This window comes from Bubalus bubalis, chromosome 11 (assembly GCF_019923935.1).
Source record: "Bubalus bubalis isolate 160015118507 breed Murrah chromosome 11, NDDB_SH_1, whole genome shotgun sequence".
Lineage (NCBI taxonomy): Eukaryota > Metazoa > Chordata > Mammalia > Artiodactyla > Bovidae > Bubalus > Bubalus bubalis.
Genome location: NC_059167.1, coordinates 37,973,254 through 37,994,039, shown reverse-complemented (window position 1 = coordinate 37,994,039; position 20,786 = coordinate 37,973,254). Strand labels below are relative to the sequence as shown.

At 44.9% G+C, this 20,786-nt stretch overlaps 1 protein-coding gene across 1 annotated transcript in view; it reads right to left on the bottom strand.

Moving 5' to 3' along the window:
• SORD (sorbitol dehydrogenase) overlaps positions 1 to 20,671 on the bottom strand; it is a 36,001-nt gene extending 15,330 nt beyond the window's left edge. The window contains exons 1-4 of the mRNA XM_006076303.4: positions 20,489 to 20,671; positions 10,312 to 10,345; positions 3,080 to 3,244; positions 1,030 to 1,189 (exon numbers count right to left, since the gene is read on the bottom strand). Coding sequence (XP_006076365.1) covers positions 1,030 to 1,189; positions 3,080 to 3,244; positions 10,312 to 10,345; positions 20,489 to 20,551 — 422 coding nt within the window. The 5' untranslated portion in view covers positions 20,552 to 20,671. The remainder of the gene's footprint in view (positions 1 to 1,029; positions 1,190 to 3,079; positions 3,245 to 10,311; positions 10,346 to 20,488) is intronic.
• Positions 20,672 to 20,786: the final 115 nt, after the last annotated feature.

Sequence of the window (20,786 nt, the reverse complement as noted above, 5' to 3'; positions counted from 1 at the left end):
CCTGGCCTGTGACTCCTCTCAAGGCTTCCAGTAGGCACTAGAAAACTCAGATCTGTCAGACTGCCCCTGTGACGAGTGCCTGGCCTCCGCTGGACAAGCCCCATCTTGGCCAAAAGAGCCACCACTGGGGCCAGGCTGGGGTGCGGAGAACACACCTGGCCGGTTGAGAAGGAAAGTGGCACACCAGCATCCCAGAGCCCCATGGCCAGGCCCGTGCAGAAGATATAGCACTCTGTTTCTGCCAGACATAAGTTCCCCAATCACTTTGAAAGCTGAACTAGGATAGTGAGGACAGGGCAAGAGCCTGAGAATCACAGCCACCCTGTCTGGACCTGGCTCTGTTCTGGGGCCAAGCTAATCAGCCTTCTCCTGCCTCTGCTAATTCTCACATAATCCTGGGGTCCACCTCACCATCACTGTTATGGAAGTCAAATAAGCCATGCAGAGACCTAGCACAAGGCCAGGCAGGTAATAACAATCATTGTGTCTTTACATGCGTGGTCACATTTAATCTCCAGGCGGTTAAAGAGACTGAAGTGAAGAAGGTTCATTTCCACAAAGTCACTCACTAGGGGTGAGTGGACCCAGGGTCCCAAAGCTCATGCCCTGTGGCTCTACGCCACAGTAAACTCTGGCTGCTGCTGTCATTGTTGTTAAGGTTCCTACTGTTACAAGATATCTTTGTTATAGCTGCAGTGGAAACCAATAACAGAGGACAATCCCAATAAGTTACCTCCAAGATGGCTGGAGAGGAGTGACTGATTTCAGCAATGATTCTCTATTATTGCTCTACTTGAGGGAAAATTAGACTGAACGACTAAATGTAAGCACTGAGGGTCAGTCCTAGCCCTAGCCAGGTGACCTGTCTTCAATGCATCCAAGGAAGGCAGGCCTGCCGAGAGAATGCTTAATGTCTGGAATTATGAGCGTAAAAGAAGGAAGAAACCACTACGGGAAACTAGAAGAAAGAACACCAAAAAACAGCAGGGAAGAGGTCCCAGGTGCCGTGGCTGGGCCCTGGGCACTGACTTGTAGCAGAAGTTAGCATTGTGCTTGTAGAACCGGCAGAGGTTCCCGTCATCGGGGGGCGTGGCGCAGAAGAAGATGGTAGGTGACAGATTGTATCGGCCGATCTTGCAGAACTCATCAGTTTCTCGAGGAGCACCAGGCTCGATGGCAACACGATCACCTTGTGGAAAACAAACATAAAAACAAACAAACAAACAGAGGGGCAGAGATGCTGTTAAGAGTCACGTGCTCACAGGTAAATGCCAACAGGGGGATCTGGCCAAATGAGCGTCCCTCCCCACTGGGGACCCAGGGTAGTCCAGGAAAGCCCAGCCTGTTAGTGTCTCCAAGGGAAATACCAAAGGCAGCACACACACTCTGGAAGAAAATGACCAGTCCACTTCTCCACAGGATGGTTTGCCTTGCCTGCCCTTTTTTCAACTCATGGGATACGTCCTCCAGTTCCACAGCCACCTCCCAGCTTAGGAAACATAACTAATCCCAACAAGCCAGGTTTTGTTCCCATCTCAAACTGGTGCAAAAGAGGTAGCTAGTGTGTGGAATTTGCAGAGTTTTTTCTTCCCTGTTTTGATAATATGCTGACAGGAGCCATAATGATGGCACATCTTGTGTTCAGCCTCCTAGACAATAACTGATTCCTGGTTAGTAGAACCACTAAGGCAAATGACCCATAGAGACTTCAGACTCTGTACATCAGAGAAACACTAAGGCTTGTGAACAGCCGGCTCTACTGTACTTCTACTCCATGTCTCACTACGTCCACTTGGAAACCCAGCCTTACACTGGCTCTTCTAACTTCTTAGTATGAAAATTTTCAAACATACAACAAAGTCATAGGACTTCTCCCATGAGTTGAAAAACATACAGCAAAGTTGAAAGAACTGTATGATGAACACCCAGACGTTCTCCACTTGTTTCTTCAATTAACATTTAGCTACATTGATTTTATCACATATCCATCTCATCTCTCTCTCTCTCTTCCACCCATCAATCCACCTTCTTTTCGAATGCATTTCAAAGTAGGCTGCACATTCAAGTACATATCACTCAGCTTCATATCATTAGACTGTAGCTTGCATATCATGACTACAGTTCAATACTTGTTTATGGTATCTTGTTAAGGTAAAATTTAGATGCTGACAAAATGCAGACATGTACTTAGCTTCTTCAGGGCTAGTGGATCCCTCCTGGTGCAGCCAGGCTCAGAGGGCCTTGTAACTAACACAGGATGACACCTCCTGAGAACTCTCTCCTTCCCAGAGAGAATCTGTTGTTTCCAGGCTATGAGGTGGGCTCACCAGGAAAAGAAGGTTAAAGCCACAGCTGCTGTTCCAAGACAGCTTGGATTTAATTCACTGTGTTGGGGAACATCGCAATCTGCCATAGCTGAGAATTCTGCCTGAATTAAGCAAATTCCCAGGTAGCTCAGTGATAAAGAATCTATCTACCAAGTAGACTTGGACTTGATCCCTGGATCAGGAAAATCCCCTAAAGAAGGAAATGACAACCCACTCTAGTATTCTTGCCTGGAAAAATCCCATGGACAGAGGAGCCTGGTAGGCTACAGTCCATGGAATCGCAAAGTCAGATACAACTTAGTGACTTAACTATAGCAACAAAAAAATATTGATGGTTTCCAAGCCATCCAATAAAATCAATGCTGCATGGAAGGCCCTGGTTCTCAGCGTGTAGAGATATTCTGTGGTTCCTGTGGCTGCAACATCTTCCCCTCCCCTTTACTGGCTTATTTCTTACTTGTCTTCAGGTGTTGAATTAATTTTCTCTTCCTCAGATGAGCCAGGGTTCTGGAGAGTAGTCTACACTGATCGCACCCTGTATTCTCCTCTGCTGCCCTCAACACAATTTTGATTAATTAACTGTCTGTCCCAGTTGCCTTCCCCTGTGTAAAATCCAAGTATGTAGAGATTGAGACTGTCTTGTTCACTGCTGTGTCCCCAGTGTTTACCAGAGGGCCTGGCCCTGAAAAATCACACAGAAATATATGTGCTGAATGAATAAACAAATCCACTGCCGAAAGGGCTTTGCTGACCTGGTTGTAGGTGCCTGACCAATGATCCCACTTTTACGACTGTTCCTGAAGCTTCATGCCCCAGCACCATTGGCTTTTTCACAACAAAATCTCCAATTCGACCATGCTGCCAGTAATGGACATCTGAGCCACAAATTCCAACAGAATGCATCTTCAGAAGCACCTCTGATAAGAGAAAGGAGAAGGAAAAAACAAGTGAGGAAGGGAAGGACCCCTATATCTCTCTGAGGTGTTTTTCCTCTGGACAAATGAGAGGGTTTGGTTTCAAGGTCAGGTATAAAACTTAGATCACAGAGGAAAACAAGCTAAAAAGCAGCTTGACTAAGTCTTACAAGGCAAGAAAGCTTCCAAACAGCAAAATAACTGCATGTGAGGGCTAATTCTATGCATCAACTTGGCTTGGGTATGGTGCCCAGCTGTTTGGTTAAATGCTTGATGTTGCTGGGAAGTTACTTTTTAGATGTGATTAACATTTAAGCACATCCATGTTCACTGCAGTATTATTTACAATGGTCAAGTTATGGAAACAATCTAAGTGTCCATTGATGGAGGAATGGACAAAGAAAATGTGGCGTTATATATACAATGGAATATTATTCAGCCATTAAAAAAGGAGATCTTGCCATTTGCAACAACATGAATGGACCTTGAGGGCATTATGCTAAGTGAAATAAGTCAGAGAAAGACAAATACCATATGAATTCACTTATATGCAGAATCTAAAACCAAAACAAAACAAAAACCTACCAAACTCAGATACAGAAAATGGATTGGTGGTTGCCAGAGGCAAGGAGTGGAAGGTGGGTGAAATGGGCGAAGGGGGTCAAAGGGAACAAACTTCTCCTTATCAAATAAATATTAATAAGTCTGGGGAGGTAATGTACAGAATGGTGACTGTATTTATAATACCGTGTTGCATATTTCAAAGTTCCTGAGAGAACAGATCTTAAAAAAGTTCTCATCACAAGAAAAAAAAAACTGTACAATAGTTATTTGCAAAGACAGATGCTAACTAGATATTGTGGTGATCACTTCACAGTATATACAGATATCAGATCATCATGTTCACCTGAAGCTAATATAATGCTGTGTATAAATTATATAATACTTTAATAAAACAAACATTTAAACCAGTATATTTTGAGTAAAGCAGATTATCCTCCATAATGTGGATAAACCTTCTCCAATCAATTGAAGGCCTTAAAAAAGTCTGAGGTTTCCTGAAGTAGATGGAATTCTCCTTAAGACTTACCTGAATTTTCAGCCTGCTGGTTATCCCTACTGATTTCAGACTAGGCAGCTCCTCTGTCTCTGTTTCTCTATATATAATAAAGCTAATATAAATAATAATGTCTCTCAGTTCTATTTCCCTGGAGAACTCTAATACACCAAATAAAAGGTGTTAGTAGGAAGAAGTGTGTCAACCACGTAAGAGGAAAAAAAACCTGTTTTTTGAGGAGATAACTGTTTTCAGACAATTAATATGCTATGCTTGATTCTTGAGCTTCCCAGGTGGTACCTCAGTGATAATGAACCTGCTACCAATGTAGGAGATGGAGATGTGGGTTTGATCTCTGGGCTGGGAAGATGCCCTGGAATAGGAAATGGCAACCCACTCCAGTATTCTTGCCTGGGAAATCCCATGGACAGAGGAGCCTGGGGGGCTACAGTCCATGGGGTTGCAAAGAGTCCAACACAGCTTAGCGACTGAGCAAGCATGCCTGATTCTTATCTATCATGAGAAGGAGGCTGGTACAATTCAGGCTTGGCAATATTTTGTGTGCTATCAGGCTGAGTTCTTCATGCTTGTTTTGTTCAAAAGTGCAGCTTTAATTTAAACCATCCAAAGACTTCAACTGGCATTTCTCCTTCACAGGTTTGAATATAGTGAGATTTGGTGATATTGTTGTTGTCAGTTTTCCAAGTTTAAAATAATGATTGAACTGAGCCCCTTTGCTGAAATAAATCCTACAGGATTACTGGCCTAGTGTGACTGAGTTTACCACATTACAAAGTATCTCCCTGAGAAAAAGCTCTGCCCTAGAAAGACAAAGAGACCAGAGCTCTGCTCTGCACTCGGATGTTTTACACATTGCCCTTGTCACAAACCACGGGAGATCCACCAGGTGTGGCTCCGTAGAACTTCCTCGTCCTTGGTGAACAGAGTAAGAAGTTGCAGGGCACATCCTGAGATCAAACGTAGGGAAAAGTCATTTGAGTGCTGAAAATTATCTTGGAGTTTCCTCTCTTGAAGTTAGCAATTTATAACATGAGATTACATTTGAGATGCTAGAATGCTAGCTGAAATTTACCATCATTTCCTTTTTCAACTCAAGGGTGGCAAGGGATAAGAAAATGAGAGCAGCATGCTGCAGAGAGAAACTGAAAAGGTTCCTTTGGGTCCAGAGAAACCCTTTTCTTTTCTTTCTTTCTTTCTTTTTTTTTTTTTTTTTGCCACCTCTGGAATCCACACCAACTTTTCAGAACACAATGAAGTGCCCTTTCACTTCTCTGAATATCGTATCTTAGTAGATACACTTGAGCCTTAAATATACATTACTTGCTTAACACTGATAGAAACAGCTATTATCTGTCTTCTTAGTGCGGGCGAGAGGAGCTACCCCGCATCCTAGGCCAGGGGCAGCGGCCGACAGGAGCTACCCCACGCCTGAGGCCAGGGGCCGCAGCCGGGAGGCGCAACCCCACCTCCAAGGAGTGGTGGCTGCGCGGGCACAGGGGGGCCTAGAGGAGCTATCCCACGTTCAAGGTCAGAAGGGGCGGCGTGAGGAGATACCCCTTGGCCAAGGTAAGGAGCAGCAGCTGCACTTTGCTGGAGCAGCCGTGAAGAGATACCCCACATCCAAGGTAAGAGAAACCCAAGTAAGATGGTAGATGTTGCAAGAGGGCATCAGAGGGTAGACACACTGAAACCATACTCACAGAAAACTAGTCAATCTAATCACACTAGAACCACAGCCTTGTCTAACTCAATGAAACTAAGCCATGCCCGTGGGGCCACCCAAGACGGGCAGGTCATGGTGGAGAGGTCTGACAGAATGTGGTCCACTGGAGAAGGGAATGGCAAACCACTTCAGTATTCTTGCCTTGAGAACCCCATGAACAGTTTAAAAAGGCAAAATGATAGGATACTGAAAGAGGAATTCCTCAGGTCAGTAGGCACCCAATATGCTACCGGAGATTAGTGGAGAAATAACTCCAGAAAGAATGAAGGGATGGAGCCAAAGCAAAAACAATACCCAGCTGTGGATGTGACTGGTGATAGAAACAAGGTCCGATGCGGTAAAGAGCAATATTGCATAGGAACCTAGAATGTCAGGTCCATGAATCAAGGCAAATTGGAAGTGGTCAAACAAGAGACGGCAAGAGTGAACGTCGACGTTCTAGGAATCAGCGAACTAAAATGGACTGGAATGGGTGAATTTAATTCAGATGACCATTATATCTACTACTGCGGGCAGGAATCCCTCAAAAGAAATGGAGTAGCAATCATGGTCAACAAAAGAGTTTGAAATGCAGTACTTGGATGCAATCTCAAAAATGACAGAATGATCTCTGTTCGTTTCCAAGGCAAACCATTCAATATCACAGTAATCCAAGTCTATGCCCCAACCAGTAACGCTGAGGAAGCTGAAATTGAACGGTTCTATGAAGACCTACAAGACCTTTTAGAACTAACACCCCAAAAAAGATGTCCTTTTCATTATAGGGGACTGGAATGCAAAAGTAGGAAGTCAAGAAACACTTGGAGTAACAGGCAAATTTGGCCTTGGAATATGGAATGAAGCAGGGAAAAGACTAATAGAGTTTTGCCAAGAAAATGCACTGGTCATAGCAAACACCCTCTTCCAACAACACAAGAGAAGACTCTACACATGGACATCACCAGATGGTCAACACCGAAATCAGATTGATTATATTCTTTGCAGCCAAAGATGGAGAAGCTCTATACAGTCAGCAAAAACAAGACCAGGAGCTGACTGTGGCTCAGATCATGAACTCCTTATTGCCAAATTCAGACTTAAATTGAAGAAAGTAGGGAAAACCACTAGACCATTCAGGTGTGACCTAAATCAAATCCCTTATGATTATACAGTGGAAGTGAGAAGTAGATTTAAGGGTCTAGATCTGATAGATAGAGTGCCTGATGAACTATGGACTGAGGTTTGTGACACTGTACAGGAGACAGGGATCGAGACCATCCCCATGGAAAAGAAATGCCAAAAGGCAATTTTTTGGCTGTCTGGGGAGGCCTTACAAATAGCTGTGAAAAGAAGAGAAGTGAAAAGCAAAGGAGAAAAGGAAAGATATAAGCATCTGAATGCAGAGTTCCAAAGAATAGCAAGAAGAGATAAGAAAGCCTTCCTCAGCAATCAATGCAAAGAAATAGAGGAAAACAACAGAATGGGAAAGACTAGAGATCTCTTCAAGAAAATGAGAGATACCAAGGGAACATTTCATGCAAAGATGGGCTCAATAAAGGACAGAAATGGTATGGACCTAACAGAAGCAGATGATATTAAGAAGAGATGGCAAGAATACACAGAAGAACTGTACAAAAAAGATCTTCACGACCCAGATAGTCACGATGATGTTATTACTCATCTAGAGCCAGATATCCTGGAATGTGAAGTCAGGTGGGCCTTAGAAAATATCACTATGAACAAAGCTAGTGGAGGTGATGGAATTCCAGTTGAGCTATTTCAAATCCTGGAAGATGATACTGTGAAAGTGCTGCACTCAATATGCCAGCAAATTAGGAAAACTCAGCAGTGGCCACAGGACTGGAAAAGGTCAATTTTCATTCCAATCCCAAAGAAAGGCAGTGCCAAAGAATGCTCAAACTACTGCACAATTGTACTCATCTCACACGCTAGTAAAGTAATGCTCAAAATTCTCCAAGCCAGGCTTCAGCAATACGTGAACTGTGAACTTCCAAATGTTCAAGCTGGTTTTAGAAAAGGCAGAGGAAACACAGACCAAATTGCCAACATACTCTGGATCATTGAAAAAGCAAGAGAGTTCCAGGAAAACATCTATTTCTGCTTTATTGACTATGCCAAAGCCTTTGACTGCGTGGATCACAATAAACTGTGGAAAATTCTGAAAGAGATGGGAATCCCAGACCACCTGACCTGCCTCTTGAGAAATCTGTATGCAGGTCAGGAAGCAACAGTTAGAACTGGACATGGAACAACAGACTGGTTCCAAATAGGAAAAGGAGTACATCAAGGCTGTATATTGTCACCCTGCTTATTTAACTTATATGCAGAGTACATCATGAGAAACGCTGGGCTGGAAGAAGCACAAGCTGGAATCAAGATTGCCGGGAGAAATATCAATAACCTCAGATATGCAGATGACACCACCCTTATGGCAGAAAGTGAAGAGGAACTCAAAAGCCTCTTGATGAAAGTGAAAGAGGAGAGTGAAAAAGTTGGCTTCAAGCTCAACATTCAGAAAACTAAGATCATGGCATCCGGTCCCATCACTTCACGGGAAATAGATGGGGAAAGAGTGGAAACAGTGTCAGACTTTATTTTTTTGGGCTCCCAAATCACTGCAGATGGTGACTGCAGCCATGAAATTAAAAGACGCTTACTCCTTGGAAGAAAAATTATGACCAACCTAGACAGCATATTGAAAAGCAGAGACATTACTTTGCCAACAAAGGATTGTCTAGTCAAGGCTATGGTTTTTCCTGTGGTCATGTATGGATGTGAGAGTTGGACTGTAAAGAAAGCTGAGCGCCGAAGAATTGATGCTTTTGAACTGTGGTGTTGGAGAAGACTCTTGAGAGTCCCTTGGCCTGCAAGGAGATCCAACCAGTCCTTTCTGAAGGAGATCAGCCCTGGGATTTCTTTGGAAGGAATGATGCTTCCTTCATTCACAAAGGAATGATCCAGTACTTTGGCCACCTCATGGGAAGAGCTGACTCATTGGAAAAGACTCTGATGCTGGGAGGGATTGGGGGCAGGAGGAGAAGGGGACGACAGAGGATGAGATGGCTGGATGGCATCACTGACTCGATGGACGTGAGTCTGGGTGAACTCCGGGAGTTGGTGATGGACAGGGAGGCCTGGCGTGCTGCGATTCACGGGGTGGCAAAGAGTTGGACATGGCTGAGCGACTGAACTGAACTGAACTATTGCTATAAATCAGTAACCCAATTGACCTTTGAGTAACAAAACTCCAGAGGCTCCAGGAAAGCTGCCTTCAGTCTGATGTTCACACAGAAGCTACAGTTCTGGGGTGAGGCAGGGAAGCATGCAACCTATTCATCAAGGATAGAAATTGCCCCTTGCCACCTGCCTCACTTCCTGCTGCGGGATCCCAGGGATGAAAGGAATCGGCAAACTGTCAGTTGGAAGCTGCCACAGCTAGGAGGGTGGCATGAGCTCCCCAGGTAGAGACATCACCCTGGGAAATGTGCAGGTCAGCTCGGCTGGGCAGGTTTGGCCAGAAGGAATGGAGCAAAGGTGGCAGGAACCCTGCCCCAGTGTGCTCACCCAGTTCCTGCTCCTGTTTGATTAGGGTAGTAGGGAAGGGCTCTATGCAGCTCCTCCCACCCCCACTGGAGAGAACAGCCTGGTCTTTGGAGACTGTCCTGGACGTCCCCTTTTGTATTTACAAGATTACGATCTAAAGACTCACGCCTTTCCAAAGTTTGGAGTTAGGACATGAGTTGGCCATCCAAATGGCAGTTTATAGAGGACAGAGTAACCTAATTCTGTCATTAGTTCAAAAGAGGGACAATTCTGCCTTTGTCCATAACCTGAAGAATTTTATGTCAAATTCTCTGGGACAAGTCAGCAGTTTGATACGGTAACTCCTCTGGTTCTATCACTGTTTCTTTTATTTCATGTAGCAGCCGATTGAATCTATCTAGCCATACTGTGGACAATAGAACTAGGTTGAAAGCCTAAGAAAAGCATAGTTTTGTTTAAATTAATTACTTTAATTGGAGGATAATTACTTTACAATATTGTGATGGTTTTTGTCATACACTGACATGAATCAGCCACGGGTGCCCATGTGTACCCCCATCCTGAATCCTCCTCCTATCTCCCTCCCCCACCCATCCCTCTGGTTTTTAATGGAGGTTTTTAAGTAACAAACGGTAGGAAAAGAGGGAGAAAGGAGCAGCGTACGTGTGTCTCCGGGGTAAACAACAAGAAACAATAAAAGACAAGTCAAATATTCCACAGACCTACCGTTTGGGCCTGGTTCAGGGATAGGATAGTTTTCCTAAAGGAAACAAAATAGAAAAATAATTTAGCATGTACAACTTTACCTTATGAACATTTCAAAGTTTCCTTCAAATATTTCTTCTTATAATTAACACAGATTCAGACCATACTGCTGCTGGGTGGATGTCGGAGGGGTTATCCTGAATCCTGCTGACTCCAACTGCTGACCTCACCCAGCCCACTTGTGAAATGTGCCATGGACCAAGGAAAAGTATACAACTTGCATACCCTGGCAGAAAGGATACTTCTGGGTGTCTAATATGGGGTGTGGATAATACATTCTTACATAGTTTTCTTTGGTCTGGCGAACTTGTACTGGGAAAGGATGAGGTGTTTCCAGCAGTTGCACAGGAAGGCTTTTGTCTCTGGACATGTTGGAAACTGTGTGTGCTCTGCTCATTCACATCAGTGCACAGACTAACGCTTGTTACTCTCTTTCAAAACCTCCCACTGGAGTTTGTTTTGGGGGGACACAGAGGACCTGCATTTTGCACACGCTCACTGGGTTAAAAAGCAATCTGATGGTCACAGCTATTTATGATGAGGATAATGATAGTTTACCAAGCTTTTTTTCCCACTGCCAACTAGCTAGGAAGTTCCTAATGACAAGGTAGAAGGACAGTGAGTGGCCAAATCCAAATGTTCATTTTATTAATTCTTTGAAGGCAGCCAAGCAAGAAGAGGGAGAAGGGATACAAATAAACCATTCACTGGACATACCATGTGCCAGACAGTCTACTGGGCTTTACATACATCACGGCACATGGCCCACCTCTTGCAGATGGGAAACCTGAGACTAGCAAGTTAAAAAAACTTGATCAAGGTCATAGGACCAGAATGGACAAACCAGGTCTAACCCCAGGTGTGTCCGACTCGCAAGCCTGCCTCATTGCATCTCATTGCACCCTCAAAGTGGAATTTGCCTTTTCTCCTCTAGGGGTGATGTAAGGAGCAATCAGATGATGAGAATTTCGGAACTGGGCCCAATGCAGAGTGCTCTAGAAGGAAGCATGGCTCAAAGCTTGCCTCCTTCACAAAGCCTCCCCCAGATGCTTTTATGGGAGCAATAAATAATCCTAGCGCTATTTTGATTGGAGAAGGAAATGGCAACCCACTCCAGTGTTCTTGCCTGGAGAATCCCAGGGACAGGGGAGCCTGGTGGGCTACCATCTATGGGATCGCACAGAGTCGGACACGACTGAAGTGACTTAGCAGCAGCAGCAGCGCTATTTTGCTAACATGATAAGAACCTTGTTGCCAAAGACTATGCCTTCAATTTCTGGCACCAGATACAGTGCTCTGCGCCAAACCTGGGAGGCTTGGTACTTGTTAAATAATCACTCTCCATAACAGTATTTCCACAGAAAGTCTGAGGTTCTTGCTCATCCAAGATTACCAGCCTTTTCTGTTATAACAGCTCAATGCTTATTTGAACTCCCTGTTTCCAGTGAATCAAAAGATCAAAGGGTTAATGCTCATGCTCATTAGTTAACACTGACCAACTTCTTTGTGTCAGGTCCTGTGCTAGTGCTGCTCATGCATCACCTCAGCTCATCCCAGGACAACCCTATGTAACGCCTTTATTATTATCCCATTTTTGATCTATGATGAGGGTGAGGAACAGGGAGATTTGGCCATCTGTTCATAGTAACAATAATGTAGTAAATGATGGAGCTGCACCCAAAGTAGCTTGATGGGGGGACAAGAGGCAGTTTTTTCATCTCTTAATACATTTGGAACAAAGAGAGGAAAGAAGAGGAGGAGAGAAGGGAGGGAGGGAAGAAAGCCATCTAGAAACAGGCAACTCCAGATAGCTAGCTGTCACCAAAATCTTTCTCAAAGTTGCTGGTCCCACATCTGACATTACACAGCATCAGAGACTGCTGTGTAAGGTTATGTTTCTGTTATACGGAATGAAAATTTAAATTACATGCTAAAATGAAACTAAGAGTAAGTAAGGCTTTTTATTTCAAACATGGAACTGCACTCTCCCCATCCCCACCCATCCCCTACCCCCACAACCCCCTAAGGTGCTAGTAGGCAACTTTCCAGGCACTGGGAATTTGGGATGGAAAGATGGTAAGATCCAAACTCAAAGCAACAGTTAGGAGCACCAAGTTGCCCTTGGGTCACCAGAGATTATTGTAACTGGGAGTTAACAGAGCTCACCAACTTTGGTCTTACCACATGGGCAAAGCTGCAGTGTCTCTCCTGGACACTAGAGGGTGCTGTGCCAATAACCTGCTTTTTCCTTAGTAGCAGAACAGACATGGGGAACTTACATACTCCTCCCTGAAAATCATCTGTCTTCTTCTGTTCTCTTTCTTGCTGAGTCTAAAGACTCTTACAGCTCAGTTTGGCTCTCCTCTCTCTTCTCTGCAGGAGACATGCCACCCGAGCACAAGACCATGTTAAGATCAGTCCTTAAGTTTGTAAATATTATCCTAAGCATAGCTGCAGGGCTCATAATGTTTTCAAAAGTTATTACAGCATGGTTATTAAAAAAAATCCTGCTTTTCATTTATGGTTGGTTCCTTGGTATGATGTTGGCTAAATCCTGTTTACTTAATCTCCTTTTCTGTCTCATATTACGGTGGTGATATTCATTTATCCTACTTCTCATGTATCAAAATTTCTTGGCTCCTCTGAGATCTCATAATTTCACTTTTAACCCCCTGGCCCCTTTCTTCATTCCCAAAGGTTTGTCATCACACATATTCAAACTCTCTTGAACAGGATTTCTTATTTTTCTGTGAGTGATAGTAACCAAGGGATAGAGAGGCGTTGAAGAACACTCTTTACTGAGTTATGTAAGTTTTACAGCATTTTCACTTTGAGTCCCTTCTATGCCCTTCAGGTCTTCCTCCTCCACCACCACCACAACAAATAAATCATGTAAATACTTTAGGAAGAACTCTGTAGGAACACAGAATCATCTCAGGGGAATCTCACATCCCAAATGTTATCTTGCCTTTCCTAAATATATTTTCTCAAATTAGCTTAAATATATATTCCCTGAGTATGCCCTATTGGCCCCCTTTCCTCAACTTCCAGTTGTCCATCTGAGTACGTCTTGCCTGGATGGTAGCAATGGTCTCAAGATGAGGAGAAATTAGGAGAACATGCCCTCCCCCTCCTCCAGCCAACATGACTCTGGAATCACCTATCTGTGTTGAAACACAGGTTCCCCTCCAGGAGCTGTGTGTCCTTGGGGCAGTTACATAAGGTCGTTGGACTTTGAATCTTCTTCCTCTGTCTAATGAAGATAATCATAAAAGACAGAGCCCTTGGGAATTCCTCAGTCGTCCACTGGCTCCAAACTCTCTCTTGCCAAGAGCCTGGGTTCAATCCCCGGTTGCGGAACTAAGATCTCACTAGCTGTGCAGCTCGGCCAAAAAGAAAAAAAAAAAAAAAAAAAGAGTGCCTGACTCGTAGTAAATGTTAGCTCTTATTACAAAAGAAATAAAATCAAAATCCTTTCTGTAAAATCAGCTCACAACGTGGTTGAACCAGCTCTAGACAACCGTGTCCTTTTTCTTTTGAAAGGGTAACTTTTAAAACTATTTTGGGGAAAAGTTGTATTTCTCTTGTTTCTTAGGTCAACATTAAGGGAACTAGACTGCTTCTGAAAAGGCTGGAATTTAGGAGAAAAGTCAAGTAGGATTCCAGCATTTTTTTAGGCTTGATTCTAACAGTTGAGTGTAAAGACCGTGCCCCCTGCCTCAGAGTAAGGGACAAAGGGCACAGCTGGGAGAAAGCGGCCATTCTCACCAAGGGTCCTTGCAGCCCACCTTTGCCACCTGCGCTACTTGCCAGGTCTCCTGTCAACCTGCTGGCTGGCTGCCCTGCACCCTTAAGGAGACCAGAGCAGAAAATCTTATTTTTGCTTCCCTCACTCCTCAACTTTTCCCCTCCCCTGAGGGCTTGAAGGGTGTTTTGAGGGTATGAGGAAAATTCAAAGGTTTTCAATTTGGCCACTTTATCCTAAGAGGCTTTGTTCTAGCCGACACTGGTCCTGGCAAACTCAAGGTCAAAGTAGAAGAGTCAGACATTCTCGCAAAGTTCACTGAGCGGGTCTCCAGCCTCCAGCCCAGGCTCTCTGGGCTCCAACCAGTCTTCTGCCGATAACAATCTTTCTAAATTGCAAATTCATTTAAAGTGCCCAGTGGCCCTGCAAAATCCTAAACCCCCTCATTTTGCAAGCTATTTACCTCCTTGCAAGCCTCCTGCAATTTCCAAACCACCCCACACTCACTCCCTCACCTCAAGGGGGCCATTTCTCCACTGGTCAATCCCCTTTCTTCTTCCTTGAGATCCCACAGGAGGTGAGAAGTGAGGGGAAGGGAGTTACCTGGAATGGCTTCCTAATTCCTGTGGGAACTCAGGGAGATTTGAGGTTTGGATGTATAAAGATTGCAGTGTCAGGGACATCCAGGTGAGGTTGTCCAATAGATGGTTGTAACCCTGGGACTGGCACGGATGAATCACGAACATGGAGAGAAACAATCACCTCCTGCAAAAAAGACCCTTCTCTATCCCCACCACCCTTCCTCTCCTGAGCTTCCGCAGCACCTAATTGAATCCATACATGATGGTTAAAAGAGTCTCAGCAGTGATAAACTTTAAAAAAATTCCTCCCTATTCAAAACGTATGGACATAACTACGCATGAACCTATTAGGTGGTTCTTTATTTACTGATTAAGTGCTCACTGCGTTCAGGTCTAGGTAACCGAACATTAACATTTCTAAAAAATTATTGAGCTGAATATCACTTCACAAAATTTGACCATATTTTCTCCAATAATTAGTGTTCTTCATGTAAATCTAGTTTGGGGAAAACTGCCAGCTTTAACAGCCACACTAAAAGACTTATGAAGTGGACATCAATGTTATATATGAGTATACATTTCTCCTCAATTTCTCTGTCATGCAATTTTGAAAGAAATTTACCCCACACCCATCCATAATTCTAGTGTTCCTACCAGAACAGGGTTACTTTTACCAGGTCTGTTAGTAGTGCCAGGATGTATAATATAAAATGTTAAAATCCTGTTTGTGGTATTGTTTACTGCTCCTCCTGCTTTTAGGGGAAAATGTTAGCTTTGTACTTCCTGGCCTTTTGCATTTGGCCTTTGGCACTGCCCTTCTATGGCATCTGTTGGCACAGATGGCAGTATTTGCTGGATTTAATTGCCTGTTGTTATCTGGTTTTGTTTTGTTGTTGGAACATAATTAAGATAAAAAAGAAAGGAGTTATTTCTTTGGCCTATTTGCTACTACCCCATTTTCCTGTTTTCTGAAGGAGTTTTAGATTCAGCTTCAACTGCCTCTGACTGATAAGTCTAGCTCAGGTATTAAAGGGTTAAGCAGCCTCGTTTCCTCACTCACAGTAATCTCCCAGTTTAGCCCAGCTGTTCCTTAAAGCCTTTCGGGGGCCGTTTATAATTTAATCCTATAGAAGCAGGCAGCTCAGCCTACTGGTGGCAAAACCAGGGAGAGAGACCTGACATTTAGGATCACCCCAGCTGCCATGTGTTCATACTCCCCTCTTTCTATAATCCTCTCCTCCCCAACCAAAATCTTAACAGCAAAGTGTATATGCAAGAAAGGGACCCCTTGAATGTGTATTACAGACTCAGAATTATCTCACCTTTTAAAATATCATTATAGATTCAAAGGAATTCTTTGGACATCAGATATAATACATTTCCTCACAGAGCAAAAACTAAGAAATATCTTCATGGTACTCTGATTAATGTTTAAACTTGATGCCAATGCACTATTTTCTCTGTCCTTTATAATTAACATCAACCCATCGCTCTGAAATGATTATTTTCCTTTAACCAGTTCTCTCTTCATACAGCTAATCATAAAACAAAAACATCTGACTACATCCCCTCCACCAGGTGGGGGCTGTGCTGTTCTTGTTTTCCCTGTCCCCAGGCTCCTGCCTGAAATCTGAGAGCTGGTCGGCAAGAATAAGGGAGATAACGTGTTCTCAGCATGGTCAATGGACTGCTGCTGATAGGTGATGCAATATGTACAGAAATTATTGGCAGGGGCATTTAGAAATGTTTACAGCATTTTGACATTGCTGCAACATCCAAATGCAGTGATACAAACATATTGATCCATGACCAATTGGAAACAAAACTAAATTGGTCCTTTATCTCAGACAGTTTGGGAAACACAAACTATTTAAATAACTTCCCTCAAATAGATTCTTCGGGGAAAAACTAATTAGACTATTTCATATCCCAACTCCATGAAATAAGAATTCAGAGAAAGAATTCTGTAAGGGAGCAGAATTCGCCACCCCAAAATATGTCTCTTGGGCATATTAATTATTTTAAGCTGGTTATTTTTCAATATGTTCTGAAAACCCAAGTGACATATTTGTAAGGAAAATCTCCATTTATAAGGGTGTCTTCCTCAATGTACCAAACAGAGGAAGATGACCAAATCTCTCGAAACTCGTCAGTGGAGAAGGCAATGACTTAAATCTGTATAACAACCTTACCCTTGTTTTCTGAGCTTTCCCTGGCAACCTCCCATAACTGACTCTCCCCACCCTCAACATCTTCTTTTCTCTTTAGCTGTAGATGGTATTTAAGGTGAGGGCTTTGGCCATTTTGGCAAGTTTCTCAGTTTTCCTGGGTCTCTGTCATGTATGCACATTTAATAAAATTTTGTTTGGTTTTCTCCTATCTCATGTCAAGGTCCTATCTCAGACCAGCCAGAAGAACCTAGAAGGGTACAGGAAAATTTCTTGCTCTCCAGTGCTATCTAATTCTCACACAACTCAGAGGTGAGTACTACTACCATCCCCATTATAAAGACAGGAAATTGAAATGGAAAGTAATCTGTTAAGTCACACAACCAGAAGCAGTAGAGCTGCTGGCCACTCTGGCCCCTACTTGGCTTGTGATCTCATTACTGTCTCCATTTGAAGAGGACCTCAGCGAGCTGACAGTGTTTGCTGATAAGCTGTTTGTGCATCAGCTTGGTCACCTCTTCCATTGTTTCTTTCAAGTCCACATGTTCTCTATTTAAAATGCTAGGGGTAAGGAAGAGTGAAGGAGTGAACGTCCTAAGTCCTCATTATAAGGAATTATAAAGAAACCCGCAATCTCTCAGTGTATATATGTGTACACACTCCCACTCTGATTTACCACCCAACTTACAAATGCTCCAGAGCCCAAACCACAGTGCAGGCCCAAGTCCCCAGGCCAAGGAGCACTGACTCCTCCCTTGCTGTGACTGTCGTGATCACTAGTTACCTAATAGTGAAGGAGTTTAATTTTTCCTTCCCTGCAGCCACAGCTTGGAGAAAGAAAAGGGAATCCTGCATTTTTCATAGGCACTTTAGAGGAAGGCTGGGTATCAGGTTTCCTTCCTGGTAGGCAGGCCACAAGTTTCAAGTGGCTGCTGAGATGTCTACTCCCAACTCAACCCCAAAACACTTAGCCTATCTGCTTTAAGGGGGTGCTTTAAGGGGGTGCAAGGGCAGAGATATCCCACCAGTTGGCTCCCTATGGAGGTGCTGGGGGACACGCATGCTCAGGAGGGAGTGGCGAGGGCCAGAAGGGTCTGTGTTAGGTTGCAAGTGTTTGGAAAAGGAAATGGCAACTCACTCCAGTATTCCTGCCTGGAGAATCCCATGGACAAGAGGAATCTGGGAGGTTCTCAGAGACACCAAAAGGTCCTGTCCCAGAGACATCTTAAATTCAAACCAAACTTACCATTTTAATCTACTCTCTTTTGTCCAGTAAATGAACCCCATCACCTCCAAGAGTTGGGGTCTTCCTGAATCCACCCTGAAGCCTTTCACCCAGTAAGTGTACCAACCCCACCACCACAGGCTACATTCTTCAGCCTATCACATTCTCATCTCTTTCGGATACACTCACCCCATCCCAGCCCCTAATTTGGGCAGTGGGTGGCTTTTAAGGCACAGTTGATAAAACCAATTTTAGGTGAGCCTCCCCACCCTCTTCTATGTTCAATGCTTAGTTCTACAGAGCCACATAAACAGTCTGGCTGACCAGTGGGAGAGCCTGAGTTTAGGAATTAAGGCAAAGGAGAGCCTGGGGGTGTAATTACAGTTCTGCTTATTATTAGGTACACTGACTTTCCTTAAGGCAGGCCCTGATAATTCAGTGCCTGCGTGATAAGCTGCGTCATTTGTGTCCGACTCTCTGCAACCTTATGGACTATAGCCCGCCAGGCTCCTCTGTCCATGGGGATTCTCCAAGCAAGAATACTGGAGTGGGTTGCCATGCCCTCCTCCAGGGCATCTTCCTAACCCAGGGATTCAATCTACGTCTCTTATGTCTCCTGCCTTGGCAGGGGGGTTCTTTACCACTGGCGCCACATGGGAAGTCTGAGCATTCAGTACATCACATATTTATAAGACCAGAAAAGAGGACACACAATTTTGTCCTGCTCTTAGTTTGTACTTGCTTTTCCACTTGCCTGAATGTCCCCTAGTTTCCGTCCTCAAGTAGCATCCATCTCCTCTAGGGCCTCTTCCCTGGGCTAAAGGTCCCTGTGAGGCCTTAACTCTCTGTGGCCTCCAGCAAAGCCCTCACACTTGTATCGTTTAGTGCATCTGAGTGTCTAGAGCAGCTTGGGTGTCAGGGCTGTGTCCTCCTCCTCCTCGATGAGCCCCCAGCCCAGTGTATGGCACACAGCAGGCTCCCTCTCATCCAGTAAATGTTTGTAGGATGCAAGGCTGAGTTTGAGATCACTCTGTAAGCTGTGTATAGCTGTACCACTTTCCTTTCTTCATAATACCATCTGGTGTTTGCAGCAATAAAAACTAACAGTGACACTTTAATCCAGGATCTTGGCTGGAGGCTCCAAGGGGAGTAGAAAGAGCACTGGAATAAGAGTCTGAAACTCTGGGTTTTTCTGGGCTCTGTTAACTAATGAAGCCTGTCACCTTGGGGATGGCACTTCCCTCAACTGAGTTGGCTCTGGGCAGGCATTCTGGGGTCCACAGACCTCTAGAGGATCTATGAAGGAGGGCTGTAAAGGAAGTCCATGAACTCTGAAATTGCTGCCAAACTCAATCTGTTTGCATTCTATGGGGAGAGAAACCACTGATTATCAAATAGTCAAGAACTACTTGACTAAAGCTGGATAATTTTCCAAGTCTCTCCAATTTAGATCCTGGTGCATGTTCTCTCTGAGGGGGAAGGAAGTGCTAGGGAATAGGAGAGATGGCTGGCACAGGACCCGTCCCTCATACCAACAGCCCAGGCCCATTTGAGACGGACTTTGTCAAAGGAGCCCTGGCACAACTACAAGGCTGACTCCGCAGCTCCTAGAACTTTGGTCCCATGAGCAAGGGAGCAGAGGCAGGGTCTGGGGTGGAGAAGACACATACATATTGCTCTTAAAGAGACAAGGGAGAAGGAACGGGAACGAAAATGGCTGAAACATAAACCAGGTGTGGACTAAGAGAGGTAAGGAGGAAATGCGCTTTAGAGACATGAATACTATCAAGATCCATAAATTTGGCACAGGCATGGCGAACACCAAGAGTCCTGGAGATGGAGATCTGTGCTGGCACTAAACGTGGAAGAAGCTGGCACTTTCAGAGTATCTATTAGGTGCTAGGAATTCTGCTGATCATAATAATCCTGCAAAGGGTGTGTGATCAGCCCCAAGCAAGAAAGATTAAATACGAGTCCCCCAGCTTTTAAATGTCTTCCTGACTCTTCATTCTGCCTGCACTGTCTAACCAGAAAAGAAGCCCAGCACGTGTCCTAAATGAGGCAGCCCGTCTGATATCACTTCTGCAAAATGCAATGACAAGGGGCAGGTCTATAAATCCGAAGCTGGCAAAGGAGGGAGAGGGCTTCAATCATTTTGCAACCTTCCTAGGCTCTGGCCACGTGCCGGCCACGGGGCTAGGTTCCGGGAGGGACGTTACAAGAACCCTGCTCACCGCACCTTAGAACGAACGGCCAACTGTCCCCCTCCCCCCAACATGGTAACCAGCTCGATCGCCGGGCCGGGACGCGCAGTGTGGGGCCCGCACCGCGCTGAAATTGGCGAGCTGAGACTGCGGCTGGGCTTGGAAGCGAGTAGGGCAGGAACAGGCTAGTCTTCCCACTCCCGATCCAGTTTTACCAAGCGCAAGTCTCCGGGTCCGTGCACCACCAGGGAGAGGTTCTCGGGCTTGGCCGCCGCCATGTCTGTCGCTCTTTCCCTCTCGGGTCGGGGCCGCTGTCCGCAGCTGGTGAGGTGGCTTGGTTGGCGGCCCCTTGGAGGGTTGGGGGTGAGGGGCGGGAGGCTGGGCTTTGACTGGGAGCGCGCGCCCAGCTCGGGGCGGGGCCTCCTTGTCCCTGACAGCCAGGGCGGGGCTAGCGGAGAGGGGCGGGGCTAGCCTTCCCCAGGGCTAGCCGGGGGCGGGAGGGGGGAGGGGGAG